The 23,674-nt window shown below is 34.8% G+C and overlaps 1 protein-coding gene across 1 annotated transcript in view; it reads left to right on the top strand.

The window, feature by feature from the left end:
* Positions 1-23,674, top strand: part of MCPH1 (microcephalin 1) — a 271,418-nt gene that overhangs the window by 83,718 nt on the left and 164,026 nt on the right. The window contains exons 10-11 of the mRNA XM_077152989.1: positions 10,421-10,458; positions 12,634-12,796. Coding sequence (XP_077009104.1) covers positions 10,421-10,458; positions 12,634-12,796 — 201 coding nt within the window. The remainder of the gene's footprint in view (positions 1-10,420; positions 10,459-12,633; positions 12,797-23,674) is intronic.

Here is a 23,674-nt window from a genome sequence, read left to right as displayed (position 1 = left end):
TAAGATAGTCTGAGTGGTTCTTCTTATTTCACAATTCTTCCCATGAAACTTTACAATACAGACATATCTGATATAATTATTTCACAGAACCTCTCTTTTTGTAAGTGAAAGAAAAATATCTGATTTTCCAGGAGTCCTTTGGGAAATCTCAAAGATAATTTCAAGTGTAAAACATACCCTCAGAGTTTTATTTTTTCTATATTTAGTATTTCAATTTAGAGAAAGCAAAAGTCAGAAAAATTATCAGAGGAGGTTTGGACAATTCAATAAGAGAGTTGTAAGTGCCTGAGAATTAATACTGGGTAACCTATTTAATCAGTGAAAATAAAACATTAGAAAATAAACATGGGCAGCAATGTTGCTGGATTTTGGCTTCTAAGTTCTGGACCATGCCAGAAAGTGCCACACTTTCGCAAGAAGACAAAATGCTAGAGGCAATGTAAGGCCATTTGCTTTTATAGATTAGCCTTACTTGTTCCCCCTCCCCTTCCCTTTTCAGGGCTTTCTTCTACTCTTCTTTCTCTCCAAGCCTGTGTCTGGTGGTAGGTAGTGCATTTGGATGGGTCGATTGTCTCCACCCTTCTCCATAGATGACTTACTCAGGTGGGAGTCATTTGGGTCCAGATGGGTTGGCTGCTGCAAGTTGTTTCCCATAAGTGGGTAGCTACTGTCCTGGATGCCTGTGGGGACTTGCTTCCCAACCTTGATTAACCATCCTTGCTCAAGGGCTTCTCTTCCCTCTCAGGTCCTATTCTGGCCTGCCTCAGTAACTCATAAGTGAGGAAGCATTGTTTTTGTAAAATAGTGAGGCATAAATAAAGGACAAAACTATTCTGTTACTTTACAATCTTTGCAAATTATTTACAATCTTTAAGCAAATTATAGAGAAGGTAAAGAATAACCTTTCATATTATAGACAAAGACATTTATTAGTGAACCAAATAAGGCCAACATTGAGTATACTTTGATAAAATTTTAGCACATTTTGTAGCTTTGTTTTCAACTTAGGTATTATAAACTAATCCATATATAATTTAATTGCCAACTTTTGCCCTTCAGTATGCCCTTTTATACCCTGAGAAAAACTGATACCAATAATTTTTAACTAAAGATCCTTAATTCTTTTTCACAGAGAAAACTAGGACTTTTTTTTATTAAAAGTACAACTCTGATTCTCTTACTAATGCAGAATGAATGTCAAACATTATATTTAACTCCATGATTAATGAATAAACCAAAAGATGTTATGTACTGTTAAAAGGAGAATCCAAGTAGCAGAAATATTGATAGACCTTTAAGAATGCTGAAACGCCTTTGTCAGTAGATCCAAATCTCATATTTTCCCTTGTTGGGGAGAGAAGTCAACTGGACTTCCACTGGGCAGTTTTTGTTTCTTTGAATAAATATTGAAGCATAAGGATAAACTTGGGTGTTCTTTTTTCTCAGTTCTTGTGGAAGCAACCTCTGAATCTTTGTAATTTCTTGTGATAACGGTGTCTTTGGTTATTCATGGTCGGCCTAGGGCCATACCTGAAATTAATATGCTAGGGAGGGGCCAGCCATACCAGTAAGATGGAAGTTGGCTCTGCCAGAAAGACCAAACACTTAATTAGGAGACCGTGACTTTGAGTCATATCATATCAGCCAACTTCCTTAGCCTTCAGATGGAGAGGGGGGCTACAGATTGAGCTCAACCATATGGATACTCCCAATCATGCCTAAATGATGAGACCCCACATAAACTTGGTATCCACAGAGCTGAGATAACTTCTATGATTGAGAATATACATCCACATCACTGTGCTGGGAGGGTCACACTTTCTAATTCCATGTGGAGAGGACATGGAAGCTTGAGCTTGAGATCCTCTTAGGTCTTGCCTTATGTGTCTCTTCTTTTGGCTTCTTATTTATATCCTTTTAAAATATAATTTTATTGAGATTTATTCACATACGATATATTCATCTAAAGTATATAATCAGTGGTTCTCAGTGTCATTATATAGTTGTACATTCTTCATCACAATAGATTTTTTCAATGTGTTCATTACTCCAAAGAAAATAAAAAAGAAAAATGAAGGGAAAAAAGAATACCCAAAATGTCCCATACACCCTATCCACTGTGCTAGTTTGAATCTGTTATGTATCCCAGGAAAGCCGTGTTCTTTTTCCTAATCCAATCTTGTGGGACAGACCTATTGTTTATGGTGGGATTTGTGGTTAAGTTGTTTTTATGGAGATATGACCTACCCAATTGTGGATGGGATCTTTTTGATTGATTAATTGTTTCCATAGAGATGTGACCCACCCAATTGTGGGTAGGACCTTTTGATTGCGGGTTTCCATGCAGATATAGCTCTGTCCCTTCAAGTGGGTCTTAGTCCGCTTATTGGAGTCTTTAAGAGACCACCATTTTGGAAAAAGCTCAGAGCCAAAACAGACAGAGATATTTGGAAATGCAGAAAGAAAATACCCCTGGGGAAACTCTTTGAAACCAGAAGCCAAAGGACCAACAATTGCCAGCCATGTGCCTTCACAGATCAGCCTTTCTTGAGTCAAGGTATCTTTCTCTGGATGCCTTATTTTGGACATTTCTATGGCCTTAGAATTGTAAACTTATAACTTAATAAATACCCTTTGTAAAAGCCAAGCCATTTCTGATATAATGCATTCTGACAGTATTAACAAACTAAAACACTGCCCCCTGTTATTTATTTATTGTCTTTATTTTCTTAGTCATCTGTCCATACACTGGATAAAGGAAGTGTTAATCACAGGATTTTCACAATCACATGATCACACTGTAAAAACAGTATAGTTATACATTCATCTTCAAGAATCCAGGCTACTGTCAACATTTTCTCTCTAGCTACTCCAATACACCAAAAACTGAAAAGGGATATCTATATAATGCATAAGAATGACCTCCATTTGATCTTTTGACTCTGTTTCAAATCTCTCAGTCACTGAAACTTTATTTTCTTTCATTTCTCTTCTCCCTTTGGGTCAAGAAGTCTTTCTCAATCCCATAATGCCAGGGCAAGGCCCATCCCTGGGAGTCAGGTCCCATGTTGCCATGCACCTCTAGGAGTTTTACACCACATGGTGGGAGGGCAATGAGTTCACATGTAGAGCTGGCTTAAAGAAAGAGGCCACATCTGAGCAACAGAAGAGGTTCTCCAGGGTGACTCTTAGGCATAATTATAAGTAATCTTAGCTTCTCCTTTGCAGGGATAAATTTCATAAGGGCAAGCCCCCAGATTGAGGGCCTGGCCCATCAAATTGGTAGTCCCCACTGCTTGAGAGAATATCAAGAATTCTCCAGTGGGGATGTTTAGCATTTCCACATTTTTCCCCAGTTCCTCAAGGGGACTTTGCAAATACATTTTTATCATCTGCCCAGATTACTCTGGGATGTATTGGGACATCACACTGTACAAACCAGTAAGGTCTCACACCTATTCAATGTTCCATGTAATTATGGTGTTCAAATAAACTGACCATAGAAGTTAAATTAGTGTGCAACATAAAATACAAATTTTGCACCAAACAAACATCTCTTCCTTTGGTCTCACACAGAAGTTGAAGTTTTAAAATACACTCAATATCATCCTTTACCCTATATTTTGGTTTACCTTAGTCCTAACCAGGTCATTCATTCATATCACTAATTGAAGTCTGAACTCCTTTTCAGCTTTTTTAAGGGTTGCTGTATGGGGTAATGCTGACTTTCATAGCTGGAGAATTCTGTGTCAGGTGTCACACAAATACCCAAAGTTCCAGGGAATGACCAGGTTTTACATAAAGAGCTCAGTATCTCAGAATTTAGAAATTACAGTTACATTTTAGGAATAGATGTCACTACTGTAAGAGCTTACAATCTCGGAATCTTTAAAATAAACCTCCCTCTGATAACCCATGCTCTTGAGTCTAATTCTCAGAGTTTGCACAGTGTCGTTAGTGGATATTAGTGCCACATTATAATCTGTCTTTTCTTTTCTGGCTTATTTCAATCAAAATACTGTCCTCAAGGTTTGTTCACCTAGTTGCATCCCTCTATTTGTATCCTTTTACTTAATAAAGCTAGAAACATAAGTATAGTACTCATTTTGGCAAATTATTGAAATTGAGGGGGTATAGAAATCACTGAATTTGTAGCCAGTTAGTCAGAAATGCAGGTGGCCTAGACCCTGAACTTGTAACTGGTGCCTCTAGGGCCATCTTGTAGACGATTGCTTTTAACCTGTGGGGTCTGGCCTGACTCCAGGTAGCTGGAAACAGAACTGAATTGGATTAAGTTACTCAGCTGTCTTTGCAATCACGAGAAGGGTTTTTGGTCAGCTTGACAAGTATGTTTTGTACTACTATCAGTTTTCACCACTTACAGACTTGTAAAATGCCTCAATTTTATGAAAGGCACAAACCTCACAAAAGCAGAAAACTCTGATGGGCATGTGTGCTAAACAATGCATAATTTTCCATTGAAGATATCCAATAATTTTTGTTCCATTAATTAAGTAAAATAAAATGGTCACCTACATTGGGAATTGCTCAGTAAAGCTGTGAGATCCTAAATTTCATGAGTTTTTTAAATCACATTTAAAAGTATTTCACAACTTTTCACTGTAGCCTTGCTTCCACAATTAACTTTGTGTTATATATGCTTTATTAAATATCTTTCTGTCTCTCCAGCCATCAACCATTTCATTTTTTATGGGGGTTTTCCTTCATTTCCAAGTAAGGTGCACACATAAATACATGTCATCTTCTTAGGAATTTCCTTTATTAATCAAAAGTCGTACTGGATATATTTTCCCCTTCCTATCTCATCAGATAAACAGGACAAGACATGCTTACTCTTACTATAGACTGCGCTTTTCATTTCATCACTGTTTCAGACCAGAGTCCTTTTGGCATACCAATTTTAACATGTGCTATCTATTTTGGCACTTGTTAACATACTCTAGGGAGGACATATCTTTTTTAAGTTCTGTGGCTGGACTGACTACATGAACCTTTAGTCTTCTATATTCCTTATCAGACATATGCAAGTCAAAGGGCTGTAGAAGCACAATAATTTTTTGTTTGAGTTATTTCCTTGCCTTCTGTTTATTTTTTCTTTCCATTTAGATGTCTATTTTGAGTTTTGAATTTCCTTATAGAAAAGTTCTTTTCCTCAGCCTAGGATAGGCTGTACAGTCAAGTCTCCAACTGACTTAAAATCAACCAATCCTTCCTTCAGCCAGACACTAATAGGGGTCCTTTTCATGTATCTTATTTTATTAGATAAGATGAAAATAGATGGTAAGGCAATTAATGTGACAATTCCTGACACAAGGACAATCAAATTTTCAACAGGAAAATTCTACTCCCAAGCAATTTGTTCTCATTAAATGTCTATTTTTACTTGGAAAGTGCTTTTGTCTTTACAAAATAAAACTCCATATAGATGAAATATGCAATAAATACTGGAATTTCTGACTCTTGTTCAAACACTACCTAACAAGCCATTAAATTTTGACCTCCTTTTCTCATTCTCTGGAATGCCAATACTTATTAGTTATCTCACATTGATATTAAATGCTTTTTTCTCTTTAAAATAAACATTAAAGGGAAGAGTATTTTATTTCTTCCTCCTTTACTATGAATGCTTTAGGCCCTAAAAATCGGGCACTCTGTGTGTGTGTTTAGAAAGAAAGAAAATAAGAGTCCTAAAGAAATTCAAGTCAACACTGATTATAATCATTGTTTAAGCACTTCTTAGTTAGTTTCGAGTTGAAAAAAAAATAGCATAAGAGTTATCTGTTATCTCAAGTGCATAGGAGTTTATAGGATTTTTAACTATTAGGAGTTTAAAGGAGGATTATAAATGATTAATAACATTTGTATCTTCAAGAAACAGGCACACATATTTCGAGTAGTCTAAAGGTAGCTCTGCTAATTCCATAACAACTCTAGTAGTAAATTCTTTGAAAACTTGTCCATTGAATTTTGTTTTAGTGCTGCTGTTATTGTAGCCCTACTTATTATTTGTATGTCTTTCTGCTTCTGTTTATTATCCCAACATGCTGTCTTTCTCACATCCCCAATTATTCTAGTTTGTTAGCTGGCAGAATGCAATATACCAGAAACAGAATGATTTTTTAAAGGGAGAATTTATTAAGTTACAAGTTTACGGTTTTAAGACATGAAAATGTCCCAATTAAAGCAAGTCTATAAAAATGTCCAAATTAAGGCACTGACAAGAGGTTACCTTCACTCAAGAAAAGCCAATAAAGTTCAGGGTCTCTCTCTCAGCTGGAAAGGCACATGGCGAACGTGGCAACATCTGCTAGTTTTCTTTCTAGGCTTCTTGTTTCATGAAGTGCCCTAGGGGCATATTCCTTCTTCATCTCCAAAGGTGTCTGACTTCGTGGGCTCTCATGGTTCTAGTGGCTTTTAAGCATTCTCCAAAATGTTTCCTCTTTTAAAGGATTCCAGTAAACTAATCAAGACCAGCCTAGAATGAGTGGAGTCACATCCCCCTCTAATCAAAGGTTAATGCCCACAATTGCGTGTGTCACATCTCCATGGAGATAATCTGATCAAGTTTCCAACCTACAGTGCTGAATGGGGATTAAAAGAAATGGCTGCCTCCACAAAATGGATCAGGATTAAAACATGGCTTTTCTAGGTACATAATCCTTTCAAACCAGTACACCAAAGAAAGGAATATGGTCCGATTTAGTCACTATTGTATCCAGTTGTCAATTCTTTTTAGCCAAACTATCTCATATGTCTTTGAGAAGTTTTTAGATTGACTATTTAAGGGTTAAAGCCATGAAAGAAAATTGATAGCCTGTTTCTGCATAACTTTAGATGAGGCAGTTTCCTAGAGTTTGATAGTTCATTTTTCAGTATAAGCATTTTGAGAGGTCATAATCATTTTACCCTAAATATTTATTAGATACCTACTACCCACTGTAACTAATATTCCAAAAAGTATACATGTCCGTGTATCAAAACTTGTTTCCTATATTCTATTTATCCATTTAAAATAAATATTTAGCAAATATTTTTGAGTGCTTATTGTCTGTCACACACTGTTCTAAGTGTCAGAGTTCAAATAGTAATGCAAATAGAAATTCTTGCTCTCTCAGTGCTAATATTCTATTTGTGAGAGAGGGACAGAGATATACAATAAACAAAATAAATAAAATATATGGTGCGATAAATGCTAAGAAGAAACATTAAAGAAGGGTATCGTGAGCAGCTATATTGGTGTAGGGTTGCAGTTCTAGATAGGTGACCAGGAAATGATCTCTCTGAGAAGATAACCTGAATTAAGGACCAAAAGGACATGTAGAATAAGCCATGTGGCTATCTGGGAAAAGAACATTCCAGGTGGAAGGGCCCTGGGCTGTGGGAGTATGCTTATCATGTTTGAGGACAGTGCCTGGAATATTCCAGGTAGAAGAGAGAACAGTAGAAGATGAGGTCAGACAGGGAACACAGGCATCTCTGTATATGGCTTTTTATGTAGAGGGAGATATGAATCCACTGTAGTCTCTGAACGGAGGAAAGATTAATGTTTTAATAGGATAATTCTGGTTGCTATGTTGAGCATTGATTGAAGTCTCAAGGATTTTAGAAGACAGGAATTTGGTAATGATCCATGTGAAAGATGATGGGATGTTAGGAGCAGAGGTAGTAAAAAGTGATGAGAGTGTGTATATTTGAAAGGTTGAGTTGATTTGATATGTTAATGAATTAAATGTGGATTGTGATGAAAGAAATGAAGACTTAATGATTAAAATGCTTTTGACTTGAGCAAGAGTAGAGTTTCCATGAACAAATATTAAGCTGTGGAAAGAGTAGGTTTGGTAGAAAAGATCAGTAGCTTAGATTTGGACATGTTAAATTTGAAATCCTTATTATTAGACCTCTAAGTAGAGATGTCAAATTGGTAGTAGAATATTTGAGTATGGAGATCAGGGATATCTCTGGAGTCTAGCATATTCTCTATGCTGGATATATGGAATTGGGAATTGCCAGCAAGTGTATTGTATTTGAAGATACAAAGTTTTACGAGAAGCCACCTAGGTAGTAGGTGTAAATAAAGAAGAAAAGAGGTCTGAGGACTAAGTCATAGAGTGGCTGAAATAATTGAAATAAATGTGAAACTCAAGACTCTTATCATTGTGTAAATCAAATAGTAGTCAAAATACTTTTATTTTTCCTTTCTCTTTTACCCCTTGATCCTAGAAATGGGGTACTTCCTACAGATGAAATCCAATGGCCTTCGTTGTTTCTCAGAAGAAAAAGTAGATACACGTGGAATGGACTCTTTTTGAATTTGTTCAGGGCTGGCCATGTTACTGGACTGCATAGATTTTCATTCAAGGGTGTCAACAAAAAATAAGTTTTTTTTTTTTTTTTTTTTTTGATGATTAGAAGCCTCCCACAAAAATACCAGTCTCTAGACTTAATTCAGTAATTATTCCCCTGGCGGTTTTCGGAAATAAATAAGAGCAAATAATAGAATATTTTGGAGGGATAATGAAAAAGATGGATAGTAGCAGCCATCCATTCCTTAGCAATTATCACTGCTCTGAGTCCTGACTTTGCATATCTTTTTAATTCATATTACCTCTTTATTTTCCTTTTTCCACCTCCCCCACGTATACTTTGATACTACATATAATCTGAGGCCCCTTGAATGCTTTTTGTTTCTCATTCTATTCTTCATATAGACCATTGAGACATGAATGAGTGTGCAATGGTTAATCAATGTTCATACTATCCAGTTGGTTGCATTTTAAGTAGCTCATATGAGTTACAAAGCAATTTAAATAACGTGAAGCCATTTTATTTAAAAAACTTATGCCGGGTGGGCCACCGTGGCTCAGCAGGCAGAGTTCTTGCCTGCCATGACAGAGACTGAGGTTTGATTCCTGGTCCCTGCCCACGCAAAAAAAAAAAAAAAAGCTATGCCCTAGAAATTCCACTCCTAGATATATATACCCAAAGAAACTGAAAATAGGTACCAAACAAATACATGTACATACATGTTCATAGCAGCATTGATTTATAATAGCCAAAAGATGCAAACAGTCCAGATGTCCATCTATGGATGAGTAGATAAATTATAGTACACACATAAAGTGGAATAATATTCAGCCACTAAAAGGATACCTGCTATAATATGGATGAACCTTAAAAACATGTTAAATAAAAGAAGCCAGACATAAATCATCACATATTGTATGACCCCATGTATATGAAATATCTAGAATAGGTAAATTCAGAAAGACAAAAGCAGATTAGTGTTTGTCAGGAGACAGGGGGGAGGAAGAATGGGGAATAAATTCTGAATTATATGGGGTTTACCTTTTGGGGTAATGAAGATGTTTTGGAACTAAATAGAGATGGTGGTTGCATAGCATTGTGAATGTACTACATGCCACTGCACTGTTCAGTTTAAAATGGTTAATTTTACGTTATATGAATTTCATCCTCCCAAAACAGCAGCAAAAAAAGTCACAAAGTGTGCATTTTTAAGAATGAAAAAAAAAAAAAAACTACAGTGGAAATTACTGTGTAAGTCTCCGAAATAAGAAAGGATAGCCAAATAATTTTTCATGGAAATGCACAATAACTACTCATTTATTTCAGTTTTCAGATAAATGGCATGAGGTTTATTCCTAATTAAATGTATTTTCTAAACAAATAAATTTTCTCTATACACACTATCAGAGAAAGAATATCAAATTGTTAAACAATAGTCTTTTCTGGCAAAGGGAATTTACATTTCTAATTATATATTACTACAGCATTTCAAGTTTTATGCAGTCAGCATGCATGCGTTAATAAGTAAAAAATCATTTGAAGACTTTTATTGGAAGAAAATTTACAATTTCAATTAATAGCAGATTGCAATACAACAAATAAGTAATTTCATTATCTAGGCTTCTGTGTATAAGGGGTTAAGAAATTTGCTTGGCCTATGCAACAGAAGCACAAGCGTTATTGTGTATATGTATCTGAAATGGGAATATGGCCATTTGGCAGCCTTAGAAAAAATGGTTCTTAAACCTGCCAAAATGTCTTTCTTATCCTCTCCTTCCTTTAAAGTCTATGTAAGATATTGAAAACTCTAGAGGTCAACTAGATAACTCGTAGAATGGACCTCTGAAGACAAACATTTTTTTGCTCTTCACCTCATGTTCTGTATTATTTTAGAAGGTTTTTGGAATGATATCTGAGTTTCTATCTCTTTGGCTATTTTTTTCCAGAAATATAAAGCCTTTTTCTTTGATATATGCTTAAATGTTTATTTTTAATGATGTAACTTTTCAAAAAATGTATTAAAGTTTATTTCTGTGGGAAAAAATATTTTTATATATTTGACTGTTTTTTGTTCCTTCTCTTTTGAAACCTCTAGCCAACAAGAACATTAGTCATGACAAGCATGCCATCTGAGTAAGTACTAGTTGTTTTGATAACTTTCTACTCAGTGTAAAATTTCAGCCTTTTTTTCATATATTAATATAATGCTATGCTTATAAGCAATTTGTAGACCTATACTGCGTCACTGTTACTTTATATAATTAATATTTGATTCAGATCATTGAAAATAAAAAGTGGTGGAATGTGAACAGTTCAGCACTGAAAACTTTTTAAGTTGTTTAGACACTGTTGAGATTTTACAATATTTAGGTATTCTTTTTGCTCACTGAATTTTTCCACTACCACCCAGAAATTGGAGTGATACAGACTGAAACATTGCCCTTAAAGCTCTTAAAGAAACAATTTGGTAGAAAGCTTTCTGCAACAGTATTAAAGCAGCTGTCTACATATTTTTTGGAAGGGTTAATAGTTTGCTGGCATGCTCTTATCATCTCCCTTAAACATTTAACACAATAAAGGACATCCAACAAAAATATAGTTCCATATTCTTTGTAACAGACTTTTGATTTCCTGTTTAAAGAGGAAAACCTTATTTTTATATCAATCATTTATTTGTTTTAAGTTTTAAGACATTCATCAAAACATTGGGACATTTCTATGAATAATACACTGCAAAACAAGTGCATGTTTAGAATGCTTTCTTTAGCAGGGTTCTTTTTCTGCCCACGGCATGAAATTAAAGAATTTTTAATAATTCAAGCAACACTTCTTATATAGTTAAAAAGTAACTCACTTAAAGTTTTTGAAAATGCATTATAAAATATATTGAGCATTGCAAATAGTCTAAAACAGAAGTGAATATAGAATATGGGTATCATATTTTTTAAAACTCTAAATTTTTCCCCAAATAATAAACATTAATAACTTATAATTTTCTCAATCAAGAATTTAAAAATAAAGCTTTGAATTTAGGCTATATTCTCTTTTTCTTTTTTTACCCACATACATTTCTTGTCTGAAGTTCTGAAGACATATTGATTAACCATGTTTTGAAAAGACACTTGCTAATAGTACATTCACAAATAGCTGGCAGCTGCCAGGCTTAAAATGGAAAGAATCACAGATATTCAGAAATAAAGTGTTTTGGAGGGCATCTAGCTTAGAGGTTTTCACTTCTTTCTTCTTTTTTGTCTTTTTTTTCCCACGATTAAATATTTTCTCTATCCTCAGTAAGCACAGATTCTCTGTGGGCCTAGGTCTTGACCCATTCAGCTTCTGTACCGTAGGGATCTCTAAGAACTTATAACTGTGATGATGTTGAATCCTTTCATATTACAAATAAAGAAATTCAAGCCTTGATATTGACATAGCCAAGATCACTACAGATAAAATTAAGAAAACACAATGTTAAAAGGAAGAATATTATAAACACTAACTCTTTCCCTTGTAGAGGAGAAAATTTCATTTAACTTATTTTGTATGTCATTGTGTGGCTTACGAAGCCTTTCATATCCTTTGTATTTCATGGGGATTTCCAAAAAATTGTTGAGGAAGGAGAGTGGAAGGAAGTGGAGAGAGAGAGAACATGAATATATATCAAGAGCTAAAGAAGATTAAATTTACAATTATAAGAAGATTGTAAAAAGAAAAGAGGAAGAAATGTGAATTAGTTTGAAGATGTTGGATAGACTATTAAAAAATGAAAAAAGGTGGATTGGGTGGGAAGGCTTAAACCATGAAAAGAACCAGATACTAAAGATTTCATCTGCTGGTTTTTAAAAAGGGTCTTTCTCCTTCCCTACCACCCCCCTTCTCCCATTTTCATTAGGTATATTTGACACTAAATAAATGTTATAGTTTCAAAGTAAAATATGTGAATGGGCAAGCTGGTTTCAATGGATCTGAAAAGTGAATAATCGTTCTAACAGAAAGAGAATTGGGCTGGTGTTAGCAGGTCTGTTTTCTAATCCTTGGGCTCTTAATCATCAGTCCAGTGATCATTGGTAAGCCATTTAAAGCCCCTGGACCTCAGTTTTCTTATCTACTAAAATAGATAGGATTTGAGATCTCAAGATTTCTTTTTTCCTGAAATATGAACTCATTGAATGTAAAGAAATTAAGACATAAATACTAAAGCAGGAATCAAAAAATTTACCTTTATAGTTTTTTCTCCCCAGAGTAATAACCTGGGTGTTCATACGCAGGAAACATTCATTTTGTTGATCATCTCTCCCCACTATTTTATAGAAAGCAGAATGTCATCATGCAAGTTGTGAATAAATTGAAAGGCTTTTCATTTTCCTGGGACGTGTGTAAAACTACTACTCATGTGGTCACAGGGAAGCCTCTTCGAACACTGAATGTGCTTCTGGGAATTGCACGTGGTTGCTGGATTCTTTCTTATGAATGGGTAAGCCCTATATTTGAATACTTATTTTACAACAGAAGACATTTTGATGGATTTGGTCATTCTGAGGTGATGACATTAAGACTTATGCCAATGTACTCTGTTCATCTGCATATTTTCCTGTTAGCAGTTAATACCATGCTTTCCTTGAACTCTCCTTAGGATTATCAGCTTTCAGCCAGTGCTAAACCCATGGGGAACAGTAGTGTGATGAGAACATAGAGCAAGAAAAGATGGCCACTGGCAGAAAAAAGATTAGAGCAAACTTGGAGTAAAAATACAAAATATGTGTTCTCAGTCAGGTGATTTTTCTTCCAGGTTTCTAAGAAATAATGTGTTTAAAAAACCAAAAGAATTCATTGATTGTTTCAGATGGATTTAGTCAGATGAAATATGTTCATTTAATCCCATTTGTGCATGTTTTTATCTTATGCATATCTATCTGTAATATCATTTGCCCTTATTTTCTGTGTTAAAGGTAGTTTTAAAAATATGTCATTTTTTGTTCTTCATAAAAATTGAAGTTATCGGTCATTCCTTCTCATTTTAACTTTGATCCTCAACCTATGGTCACTCCAAAGCATTGCTCTTTGATTAGGAGAGCACATTTATTACTTGTATTACTATTTTGCATCCATTAAATAAACAACTTCCCTCCCCCTATTCAAGAATCTACTATATGAATACCGCATTAATTTAAACCAGTAGAATTATAATGTACAAACAAATTGCAGATGTACTTTTAAGAATGGCTATAACTATCTAGTACAAGAGATTTAAGAGATTAGTGCTTAAAGTAATGAAACGGGAAAAGTTGAAATTTCGAAAAATGTACTATCTGCATTCATCGCAACTGGAAAATACCACACCTAATTGTTTATTAGTATTGCTTTAAGGTTTTTTGGTTTTTTTTTTATATGTGATATAATTTATGACTATTTTCAGTGAACGAATTCTCTTTTTTTCTTTCCAACTCAAAATGTCTCTATCTTCATCAATTAACTCTTCCTTCTTTTTTCTTTACAGAGTTAGCATTAAGAAGTATTGCTCAGATTAGCCTGTTGTGATTTGGATTTTTTTTTCTACTTTTTATTAATAGAATCACATGGAATCCTGTTGTAAAGAGCAGAATTGCAAAAATGGTCTTGGTAGCTTCACTGTGGGGTACCTGTAAGAGAGCCAGTGGAGACCAGGGTAGGATTAGGGTTCTCTCTGTAGAAAGGGCTGTATGTGAATCTAAAATCACACTAGACCTGCCCCTTCCACCCCTGCTTTTTCCTAAGGCCTCCAGGTATTGGGCTGTTGGCATTCTCAGATAGTCTATAAAGTTTGAAATCCAAATCCAGAATGTAAAGTGCCAAGCTGCTAATTATCCTTCTCTCCCAACTGACAGAGTAACTACACTAGTTCTATGAAGAGGGAGAGAGATGAGGGGCAGCACCCTTCCAAAATGAACAGTCATGCTGAAGGGCTAGCATTCCTAGACTGTTTCTCTATGGGATTAAAAGAGAATTGGTGTCCTATTCCTTTGTCTTCTTTTTTCTTAATCATCACCCTGGTAGTTTACTCTTTCCCCAGTAAAGCTTCTTGGTGAAGCCAAATTATGTGACAGTAGGAATTTGTCCTTTAAGAGCACAGCCAAATTGGACGCACATAGAAGTATCTGGCTGCTTTTATTTATTTATTTTTGGTAATACAATGAAGAATATTAAGTAAATCTCATTGATGTTTCACTTTATGTTTCTTCTGTAATAAACTCTCCTCTGACCATGTCTTGTTCTCCTGGAAAAATAGGTTAAACTATACTTTGTACATTTTTAAGTAACATTTGCCAAAACTGCAAATAACTATTTCTGTAACTATTTGCTAAACATCTTTCTCTTCCCTTAGACTATGACCTATATGAGGACAAATATTGAGACTATTTTATTTACTTCTATGTCCCCCGCTCCTGATATGGAAGCATTTGTGAAGTAAAGGAATAATGTAGGGGAAAAAATCTAAATGAAGAGATATTTATAAGAATTTGATTTATATAAAGAATGCCATATTACATCTGTGATGGACTCTTTGCCCTGCTTCCCCACGTACATATACATCCTGAAATCCCTTTTTGAAATACATGTGTATGTTTTTAGTTTCAGTATAATTTTGATTTTATCAATTATTACAACTGTTAAATTATGTTATGCATGTTTTATCTCAGATATAGCTTAATGGATAGAATATTAAATAAATAAATATTAAATAACATATAAATTGATGGCATTATCAATCTATTTCCTACCAATTTCTCTTAACAGAATTATCGTAAAGAAAATCCACTGGAGTTAAAATTGATGATATATGATATATGGGATAGGGCCTAGTGAAGTTTCATCTTATGTGCATTTAATTTACATGTTGAGCTCAGAACCACCCTCCCATCCCAACCTGCAACTCCGATCTTCAAACCCTACAATAATAAACATATTTACTAATAGTGAGATATAGGATTAATAGTAATAAATTACAAAGTTAACACTTGGCAATAAGAACACTTTAGAATGCCTTACTTCCCCCATTTATTGGAATGATTTACTTATCTTATTACAGACAGGCTGATTTGAGCACCTAGACACCTGTAGATTTTCTTCTTTTAATAGAATGTATAGAAACTATTGTGCGCTATTATAAATTACACAAAACATGTATACGTATTAATCTTAATGGGAAATACAATAGAATTTCATGAGAAATTTGACTATAAGAAATTCTCACTTTTGTCCTGATTTGAAAATTTAACCTCCTTTAATTCGGCTCTATTGTATACATCACTGACAACTACAGATTTCCCAGTGTTGAGTGGAGTTCCACTAAAGAATATGAAAAGTTTTGTGTACTCAAGTATTTATGCTAAGAAAATTGGGATATTTAGAACTTATTTCCATTGATGCTATCAAATAAATGAAGAAAGATTATCAGTATTTTCATGAAGATCCTATTTTTACACTAATAATACCTATATTTTAGCAATCTGTTCTACAAATATCTTACTTTTCAAATTATTTGCCTTATTAATTAAGACCTAGTCTATAATCATCTACAGATAATAATTTAGGAGCCAGAACCCATTCTGTTGCATGCTAGGACTGATTTCTGCTCTACACTGTAAAATTTTAGATGCTCAAAATTGATATCGTAGATAAAAAGCATAGCTTTTTTGGCTCAGTTCCCAGATTCCAATCTTTATTAGATACTTTCCTTCCTGAGCCTCACTTTCCTCATCTTTAGAATGGGAATTATATCTTCTATCCTTCAGGCTAGTTGTAACCATAATTGCTATTTCATTTGTCACTTTACCTTTTGAGCCCCAGTTACATTTCTATAAAATGAGTAAATGGGACATAATTATCCCTGATGTGTCTTTTAGGTTAAAAATTTAGTTACAGTAGAGGGCTTTAAAGTTAGGTTGAGGGAATCTGAGTTGGAAAAAGGAGCCCTGATTTGGGGAGAAAGACAATCTGTTTAAGTAATTGTTTAAGAGGAGATCCTCCTTAATGTAATCATTGTTTGGTATACAATCGATTTTATTCTCAGATCTGGAAGTAATTTTGAATAGACAATCTTCTTATAAACCATTTATATTACAAAGAATTGTGAAAAACTATCATTTTAAACAATTGCATGGTTTAATTAATAGCAGCTTAATTGTTTGTAAAGTATATAATTAGATTGTCAGACCTAACTGAAGTTGATAGCTAAATATATTAATAAGAATGAGTTGCATTCCATATTACTGGTTGGTACACTGGTTACTTAATATCATCAAATATTTTGAATAATTGTTAGCAATGAAGGTGGCTTTTGCATTACCATAAGCACATGCTTTATATATTTTGCATTGAAGGAAATATTATATATATATATGCAGTATATCAATGTACTGTTCTTGAATGTGGTATTTGGTGAAAGAAGGAAAGAGTTCTGAAAATTAACTTAGTATCAGAAGTATGATAATCCGTGATAATATGGATACTTCAAGTCTTAACTTTGAAAGAAATTAGTACATATAGAATTCATAGATAAATTATATGCCAAATATTATTAGTGGGTATGAAATTGATCACTGTGCCTTATAAATTTCTGTGGACAATCTGTAGTGTGAAAAGAATATGTTCTTTTGTGCAATTAAAGATTGTATATCTACATTTGTTTCACACCAAATTTGACATTCCTACCAATATTCACAATAAACAAAAGGGACCATTTAGAATACCAAAGAACCCTGGAAGGCTCACCCATTTTTCTTTCCTTTTCTGGTTTTCTCCTTTCTTGTCCTTCCTTGTACTAGCCACCCCCACACTTCGATCAGAAAGCACTCTGAAGACCTTCTACAATGTTGTGGGGGTGAGGACCACCATGGCCTCAGGACCATGGAGTCCCCCTGGACAGCTGAGGGGCAGCCAGCAGAGGCTGGCACTGCCTGCCAGGAAGCTGATCCAGCCATTGGTGAGCAAGCTGTCCTGGGTTTTGCACACCAACATCCTGTGCACCATGGGCAGCTGTGGCAAGATTCTGCCCAACAGCCTGATGCTCTACATGTACCTGGTCAAGAGCCATCACCTGCAGGTATTTCACTTGTCTTACATATACTTCCTGAGGATGAAACACAGATGGTATGACCTCAGTAGGCATTCTCACGACTTACCAAACATAACTAGAGGTGTCAACAGAAAGTGGCTTGCGAGAGTAGAGGCTGGAATGTTCCCCAGTTGGGGAAAGACACTTTATGAAAATGCATACTGAAAAGAAGCATAAATGTAGCAAGTGCAGCAATTCATATGGTATTGATTGGGACTTGAAAAGACACATAGAGGGTTGTGGCAAGACCTTCCAGTACACATGTTGCTGTCCTTATGCCAGTAGAACTGCCAAACTGGCCATGAGATCCCGGCTGAGCACAGGGATCCACCTAGTAAGAAAAGGATGATGAAGAACTCCATGAACAACCAGAAGCTGTCAGAAAAAGACCATTGAATCATTGCTCAATAAACCAACCTCTAGACCAGACACACACAAACTAGAAACTTTAGAAATAAAGCTAGTAGCTTCCTTTGAAGACTCTTGCAACTCTAATGCCAGAAAATACTCTTACAACACCTCTAAGATATCCTCAGAAGTTGCTTTATCAAAGCCCCAAGTGACTTTGGTTAAACTACCTATTCTGCAGTTTTCTACTATACCTGTCTTTGTGTGTGCTACAGTTTACTGCTCGGCCCAGCCTGTGGTAGTAGGTGTGGATCATCAGGGCTCTCCCTTGGACACCATTCACTTACTTCCCTTGTTATAGGAACTCTGGTTCTTGGCCTAGATTCAGAGGCTTGCTCTCTTAAGGAGAGCCTGCCTCTCTCAAGAATTGTCACTTGCATTTCTGCTGAGCGAGTTAGTACAGGTGTTCAAGTTACCTTGAGTGAAAGTCCACCTACTACTTTACAACTAGGGAACATATGTCAGAAGAACAGCATTTCTTCCATCAGTGTGCAGATAAATTATTCTTATGCCTCACTGAGCTTCATGCCTTCTACACAGACTCCTCTCTATTGTCTTGTTCTCAAACTTGACATTTGGTTGATGTTTGGTTCTCATCAACCAAACACTATCACTTCATATTAGTGTTCATACTCAAACTTGTTGCCTAGTTCTAAAGTGACTTCATCTATCACCGCTCAAACTGATGCTTTTTTAGATGCTTATTTCCAGTTCGGAGGGATCTCCAGAGAAACTCACACTGGTGGAGTACAAAGTTCCACAGATGACCGGGTACACAAGGTCTACAGACAGTACTATAAGCTACAGTTTGGTAACAGAGACCATGACTCATGGTTTGTAACCTCAGAATGACCCTAAGACTTTAAATCAAGTTAATTGGTGAGAAATCTGTACCAATTATTAACTTCAGTGAACAGAATAGTATGCTTCCTTCACAAAACATGACAGATAATCAGACCAAACCATAGATTTATTAAGCGATTAATAAATTAGAAAACATTTTGTCAAGTAACTTTCCAGGTCAGACATTAGATAATCACAGTCTTTTGTCTGACATGAACACAGCTCCCATCTGGCCCAACCCAGAATCCTGCAATAGATTTTGCTATTGAAGTGTTCTTTCAGCCTCAAATATCCAAACTCAAATGTAAGAGAGTGAACTTAGCACTTCTCTTTCATAGAGCGCTATGAAAGCTGAACCAGTCTTGGAATCCCTGGACATAGAGACCCAAACTGACTTCACTTACAGACACCTCTGTTGAGTCCTACAATTGTGGGGAAATGCTAACTTCTTGGGCCTTGAAAGTTTGATACACAGACACAGACAGACTTAAACTTCTTTTTAGACAGTAGCCTTCATCTACCTTTGGGCAATATTCTGTAACACTACAGAGCTTTTCCGTGAGCACTGATTCTTCTGACACAGAAACCCAAACAGAAGGGATTTTTTAAAAAACATGCTCTAGAAAGCAAAGTTCAGTTGAATGTACAAAAACACAGACGGTGAATTCTGGTTTTGAAACCCTGAGGAGTTTGTTTTTCACCAGTACTGAAACTCAGCCATGGATGATTTCCTTTTGGCCAGTTTGGCCTGGAACATGATAGGGTCTCAGTTCAGTTCTGTGGAAACCCAGACATGTGTAGAACGACACATAGTCTCCAACTTCTAAAAGTGAAGTCCATGTGCAGGATGGCATTTACAGTTTTCTTCTGGACTTAGAAAATGGGGAATGGGTACAGCAGTATTAACCATTAAATGTAGTTGTTTTTGTAGTTGCTTAGACTCTTTGCAGTTCTTTGCCTTTTGTACTTGCGAGCATGGAATTTTTGTATAAATGTGAGTGTGTTATAAAGTGTGTGGCACTGATCTAAAAACATAAAACTTTAAAAAATAGTGATAAATTTAAATTTAGGGACATACAAAGTACAAAGATATAAGTGGTAATAAGTACAGAAAATGGTGAGGAGACAAAGGGGTATAGGGAAAGTATATGTGCATACTATTGAAGTTAAGTTGGTATTGTATTGTACAAAACATAATATTTTTATATCTAGAATGTTAAATTTTAACCCTAGGGTAACCACAAGCAAAACATGAAAAATACATCTTGATAGAAATGAGAAGGCACTCAATATGTGTAACACAAGAAAACAAATAAGTATAAAAGTAGACTTTAATGGAAGTGAGGGACAAAAATGCTTGCTTCTGTTTACTAATTATTGAGTGACTGTAGCATCTGAAACACACGTCATCTACGGAACTCTTGAAAAATAGTCAGCAAACCTAGCCAGAAGAGATTTTCTTAAATAAGCACTAAAAGATCGATAGAACCCTATTAGTTTCCTATTGCTGCTGTAAAAAGTCATTATAAACTTAGTGGCTTAGAATAAACTGATTTATTATCTTACAGTTTGAGGGCAGAAGTCTGTAATAGGTCCTCGAGAGCTAAAACCAAGGATTGGCAGTTTGACATTTCTTCTGAAGGCTCTTGAAAAGCCTTTCCCAGCCTCTAGAGTCTATAGGTATTCCTTGGCTCATGGCCGCCTTCCAGGAATAGCATTACTTCATCCTCTGCCTCTATCATCATGACTGAACCTCAGTTCTCCTTATAAGTACACTTGGTTTATATGGACCCACCTATATAATCCAGTATAATCCTCCTATCTCACAATCCTTAATTTAATTACATCTGCAAAGTTCCTTTTGCCATGTAAGGTAACATACACAGATGATCCTCATACTCACTGAGGATTAGGATGTACTTGTATTGGGGTGGCCATTTGCCTACCACAAGTACAAATGTATTAATTGTATATGCGCGATATGATATGGTTCATTGTGTTCAAGGTTAATGATGTTTAACTAATCAGAATTTCAAAAAATTTAGAATGAAGTGGATCTTTCCGCCTGTTTAAACTCGGTATTAAATGAGATAAAGATAGTAAGGTTAAAATAAAAGCTTCATGCTTTTAATTTTCTAAGGGAATTTAAAGGAACAAACCTAATAATAAACTTTGAGAGAGGATGGTTGCCATCATTATTAATAAAGTCACTTTACATAATTTCTAAAGCTTAATGCTCAACTTAATACTCATCTACAGCACATATATAACTTTAGGTATGAAATTCACAGGCTACAATTTCTTTTAGGGTCAAGATTGGATGTGTCCATATTATATACTTTAAGGTTAATCACATTGTCTTTGCAAACCTGAGGGTTACACATAAATGCAAAAAGAATAACTCTCTCTATGCTCCTTCTTCTATCCCTGTCCCCAATCCAGTTTGAGAGATTTTTAAAATATTCTTTTTGGCTAGCAGTATAAATTTGCTTCCAAGGAAAACATTATTGAGAATATTTTTCAGTGTTTGTGTGGTGTCCTCTGGAAATGTCTTGTAAAGGAGAACTCCATTAATTTTCCCAAATAGCATGGTTGTATGTGTCTCAGTGATATCAAAAAATAAAATTTTGGTGGTTTTTTAACTGAATTGTTTGAATTTTTATTTAATATTTTTATTTGTTTTGAAAACTGTTTAGACTATTCTGTATGTTTACAGTGGTTTATATTTCTAATGTTAATTTTACTGTTTTACCGAAAGAATAATTTGTGCTTTTTCTCCTTCATGACCAAACTGTTGCAGATTCATTAAGAGAAAACCATGACAAGATTTACTCTGTTTCCTATTCATGGAAGACAGGAAGTAAAACAACTATATATATATATATAAATTGATTTGTGCAAAATGCCCCCTTTGGGTTTGGTTTTGTTTTGTTGATGCATACTGCCATTTTAATTCTTTGGAAATTCTTGTCTTCTCACATTTAAGTGGTGTTTTCTAAATTCTCCTAAGGTTATCTACAATTCTATTTTGCATTTAAACCACCTAATCTTTTAGTGAAACTCCCTCTTCACTAAAAGATAAGTAAAATATCCCTGTGAACTGCTTTTCTTCCTTTCCAGCTTTGTCCTCCTTTCAAAGACACAATAGATAAATGATGAATAATTTAGCCACATTCAAGTTTTTAAAAAAACGTTGATTCTAAATGGCTTATAAACAAAGTTTAATGCAGTTTTTAAGCTAAATCATTTATAAATGCAAATATAGGGTTTGAAAGCTAAATCCATTTCTCCAGCAAATTTCAATGGAATTAACTAATTTGCTAATTAAATAAAAAATGATGTCATACGGAATTTTCTTCACGTATGTAATTCACTTTTGTCTTTCTCATCTTGAATTCAGTAAACAATGTAATAGAAAACATTTTATTGGCATAAATATAGAATCAAATGTTAGAATTGTAAGGAAACACGTAGTTGATGCAATCCAATGCCTCTCTTTTGAAAAAGGCTGTCATTTTGCTAAAATTATCATTACTCTTAAAACCAGAACTAGAATCTGAGTTTTTTTATTTGTGTTCTAGTACATCACATTGCCCTTCCAAAACTATTTAAAAGGAATTGTCTTGAATACTATTATTTTTATTTACCTTAAGTTCCTAGATTGATTTTTTAGCACATTCTAAGAATATTTTTTAAGCAAATGGTGCTTTGGAATACCACATTTGTCTCCAGTGTTTTTCAACTGTTTTCATACATTCTCTTGAGTATTCTTTGTTGACTGCAACCCTGTGCTAGGAACTGATGATACCAAGCAGATAAAGATCTCAAGCTCAGGTTTTGAACTTTCATTTGCTTGATTCGAAAGTCTTATTACTCTGCCACAGCTTATACCTTTATAAAGCACTTTATGCCCAACAAAGCATTTTCACATCTACCTTACAAAAAATTTTTGTAGTAGTTAAGAACTGTAAGATAATAAAAATTATTTAGTAATTGAGACATTTAACAAAAATAGCTTTTGTGTAGGTCTTTGAAATAGTCTCATTAAAGGCATTGTTCTAAGGCAGAGACCATGAATAATAATCTTAAAATATACTCAATTTAAAATATACTCAATTTATAAATTTTCATTATTAAAATAATGGATTCCATTTTGGGATAGACATATAACCTGTAACGGTTTATTTGCTCCTTTCTCTTAAGATAGTTACTGAAAAATGCCCAACCTATTTCTCTGCAAAAGTTCATACAAAAGCTGCAATAGAATTGAACCTTGGAATCACAGAGAATAGGTGGTTTTGTTTGGAGTCCTCTACCTTCCCTCTTCTATACATCTTATCCTGACAAGACCCAAGATGCACTTTTTGGTTGTACTATACTTGCTTTCCCAATTCCATAATCTCATGATTAAAAACAGATATGAAAAAGTGATTCACCTGAAAGTTGAAGGTTTTGGTATTGCCCTTCGTGAGTTATTTGCACATTACGAAGACCACGGTTGTCATCTAGGAATGACTAATGGTAGGGTTTGAAAGCATGGAAAGTTATTTTTTTAGAGTGAAAATTGTGAGATCACCCTAGAAAGCAGCCATGAACTTTATTACCAATGAGGTTCAGTCACCTTATGAAATTCTAATCTTTACTTTGATAATTTGTTCTTTATTTATGTAAACATGCTGGACAGAACTACTTAATACACTTGCACAGAAAAACAAGTGCAAAAGTTCTAAGGCTGAAATTTTCCAAGGAAGAGAAAGACCTGAGGCACTTTTAATGAGGAGGAGAATGAAATCCTTTTTGAGCAGCAGTCAAGAACCAAATCATGGCTTTGTAGGTCATGATCAGAAGTTTGGGAAGTGATTGGAGTATTTTAACCAGAAAGTTGCATGCTTTTATATCTCTGGCTTCTCTGTAAAGAGTGAATTGTAGGGAGACAAGAGCAAAAGCAGAGGAGGCAATTTATTATAATTTAGGTGAAAAATTGTAATGACTAAGACTAGGGTAGTA

This window comes from Tamandua tetradactyla, chromosome 3 (genome assembly GCF_023851605.1).
Source record: "Tamandua tetradactyla isolate mTamTet1 chromosome 3, mTamTet1.pri, whole genome shotgun sequence".
In the NCBI taxonomy this organism is placed as follows: Eukaryota; Metazoa; Chordata; class Mammalia; order Pilosa; family Myrmecophagidae; genus Tamandua; species Tamandua tetradactyla.
The sequence above is the reverse complement of the archived record's forward strand: the minus strand, read 5'-3'. Positions and strand labels throughout refer to the sequence as shown.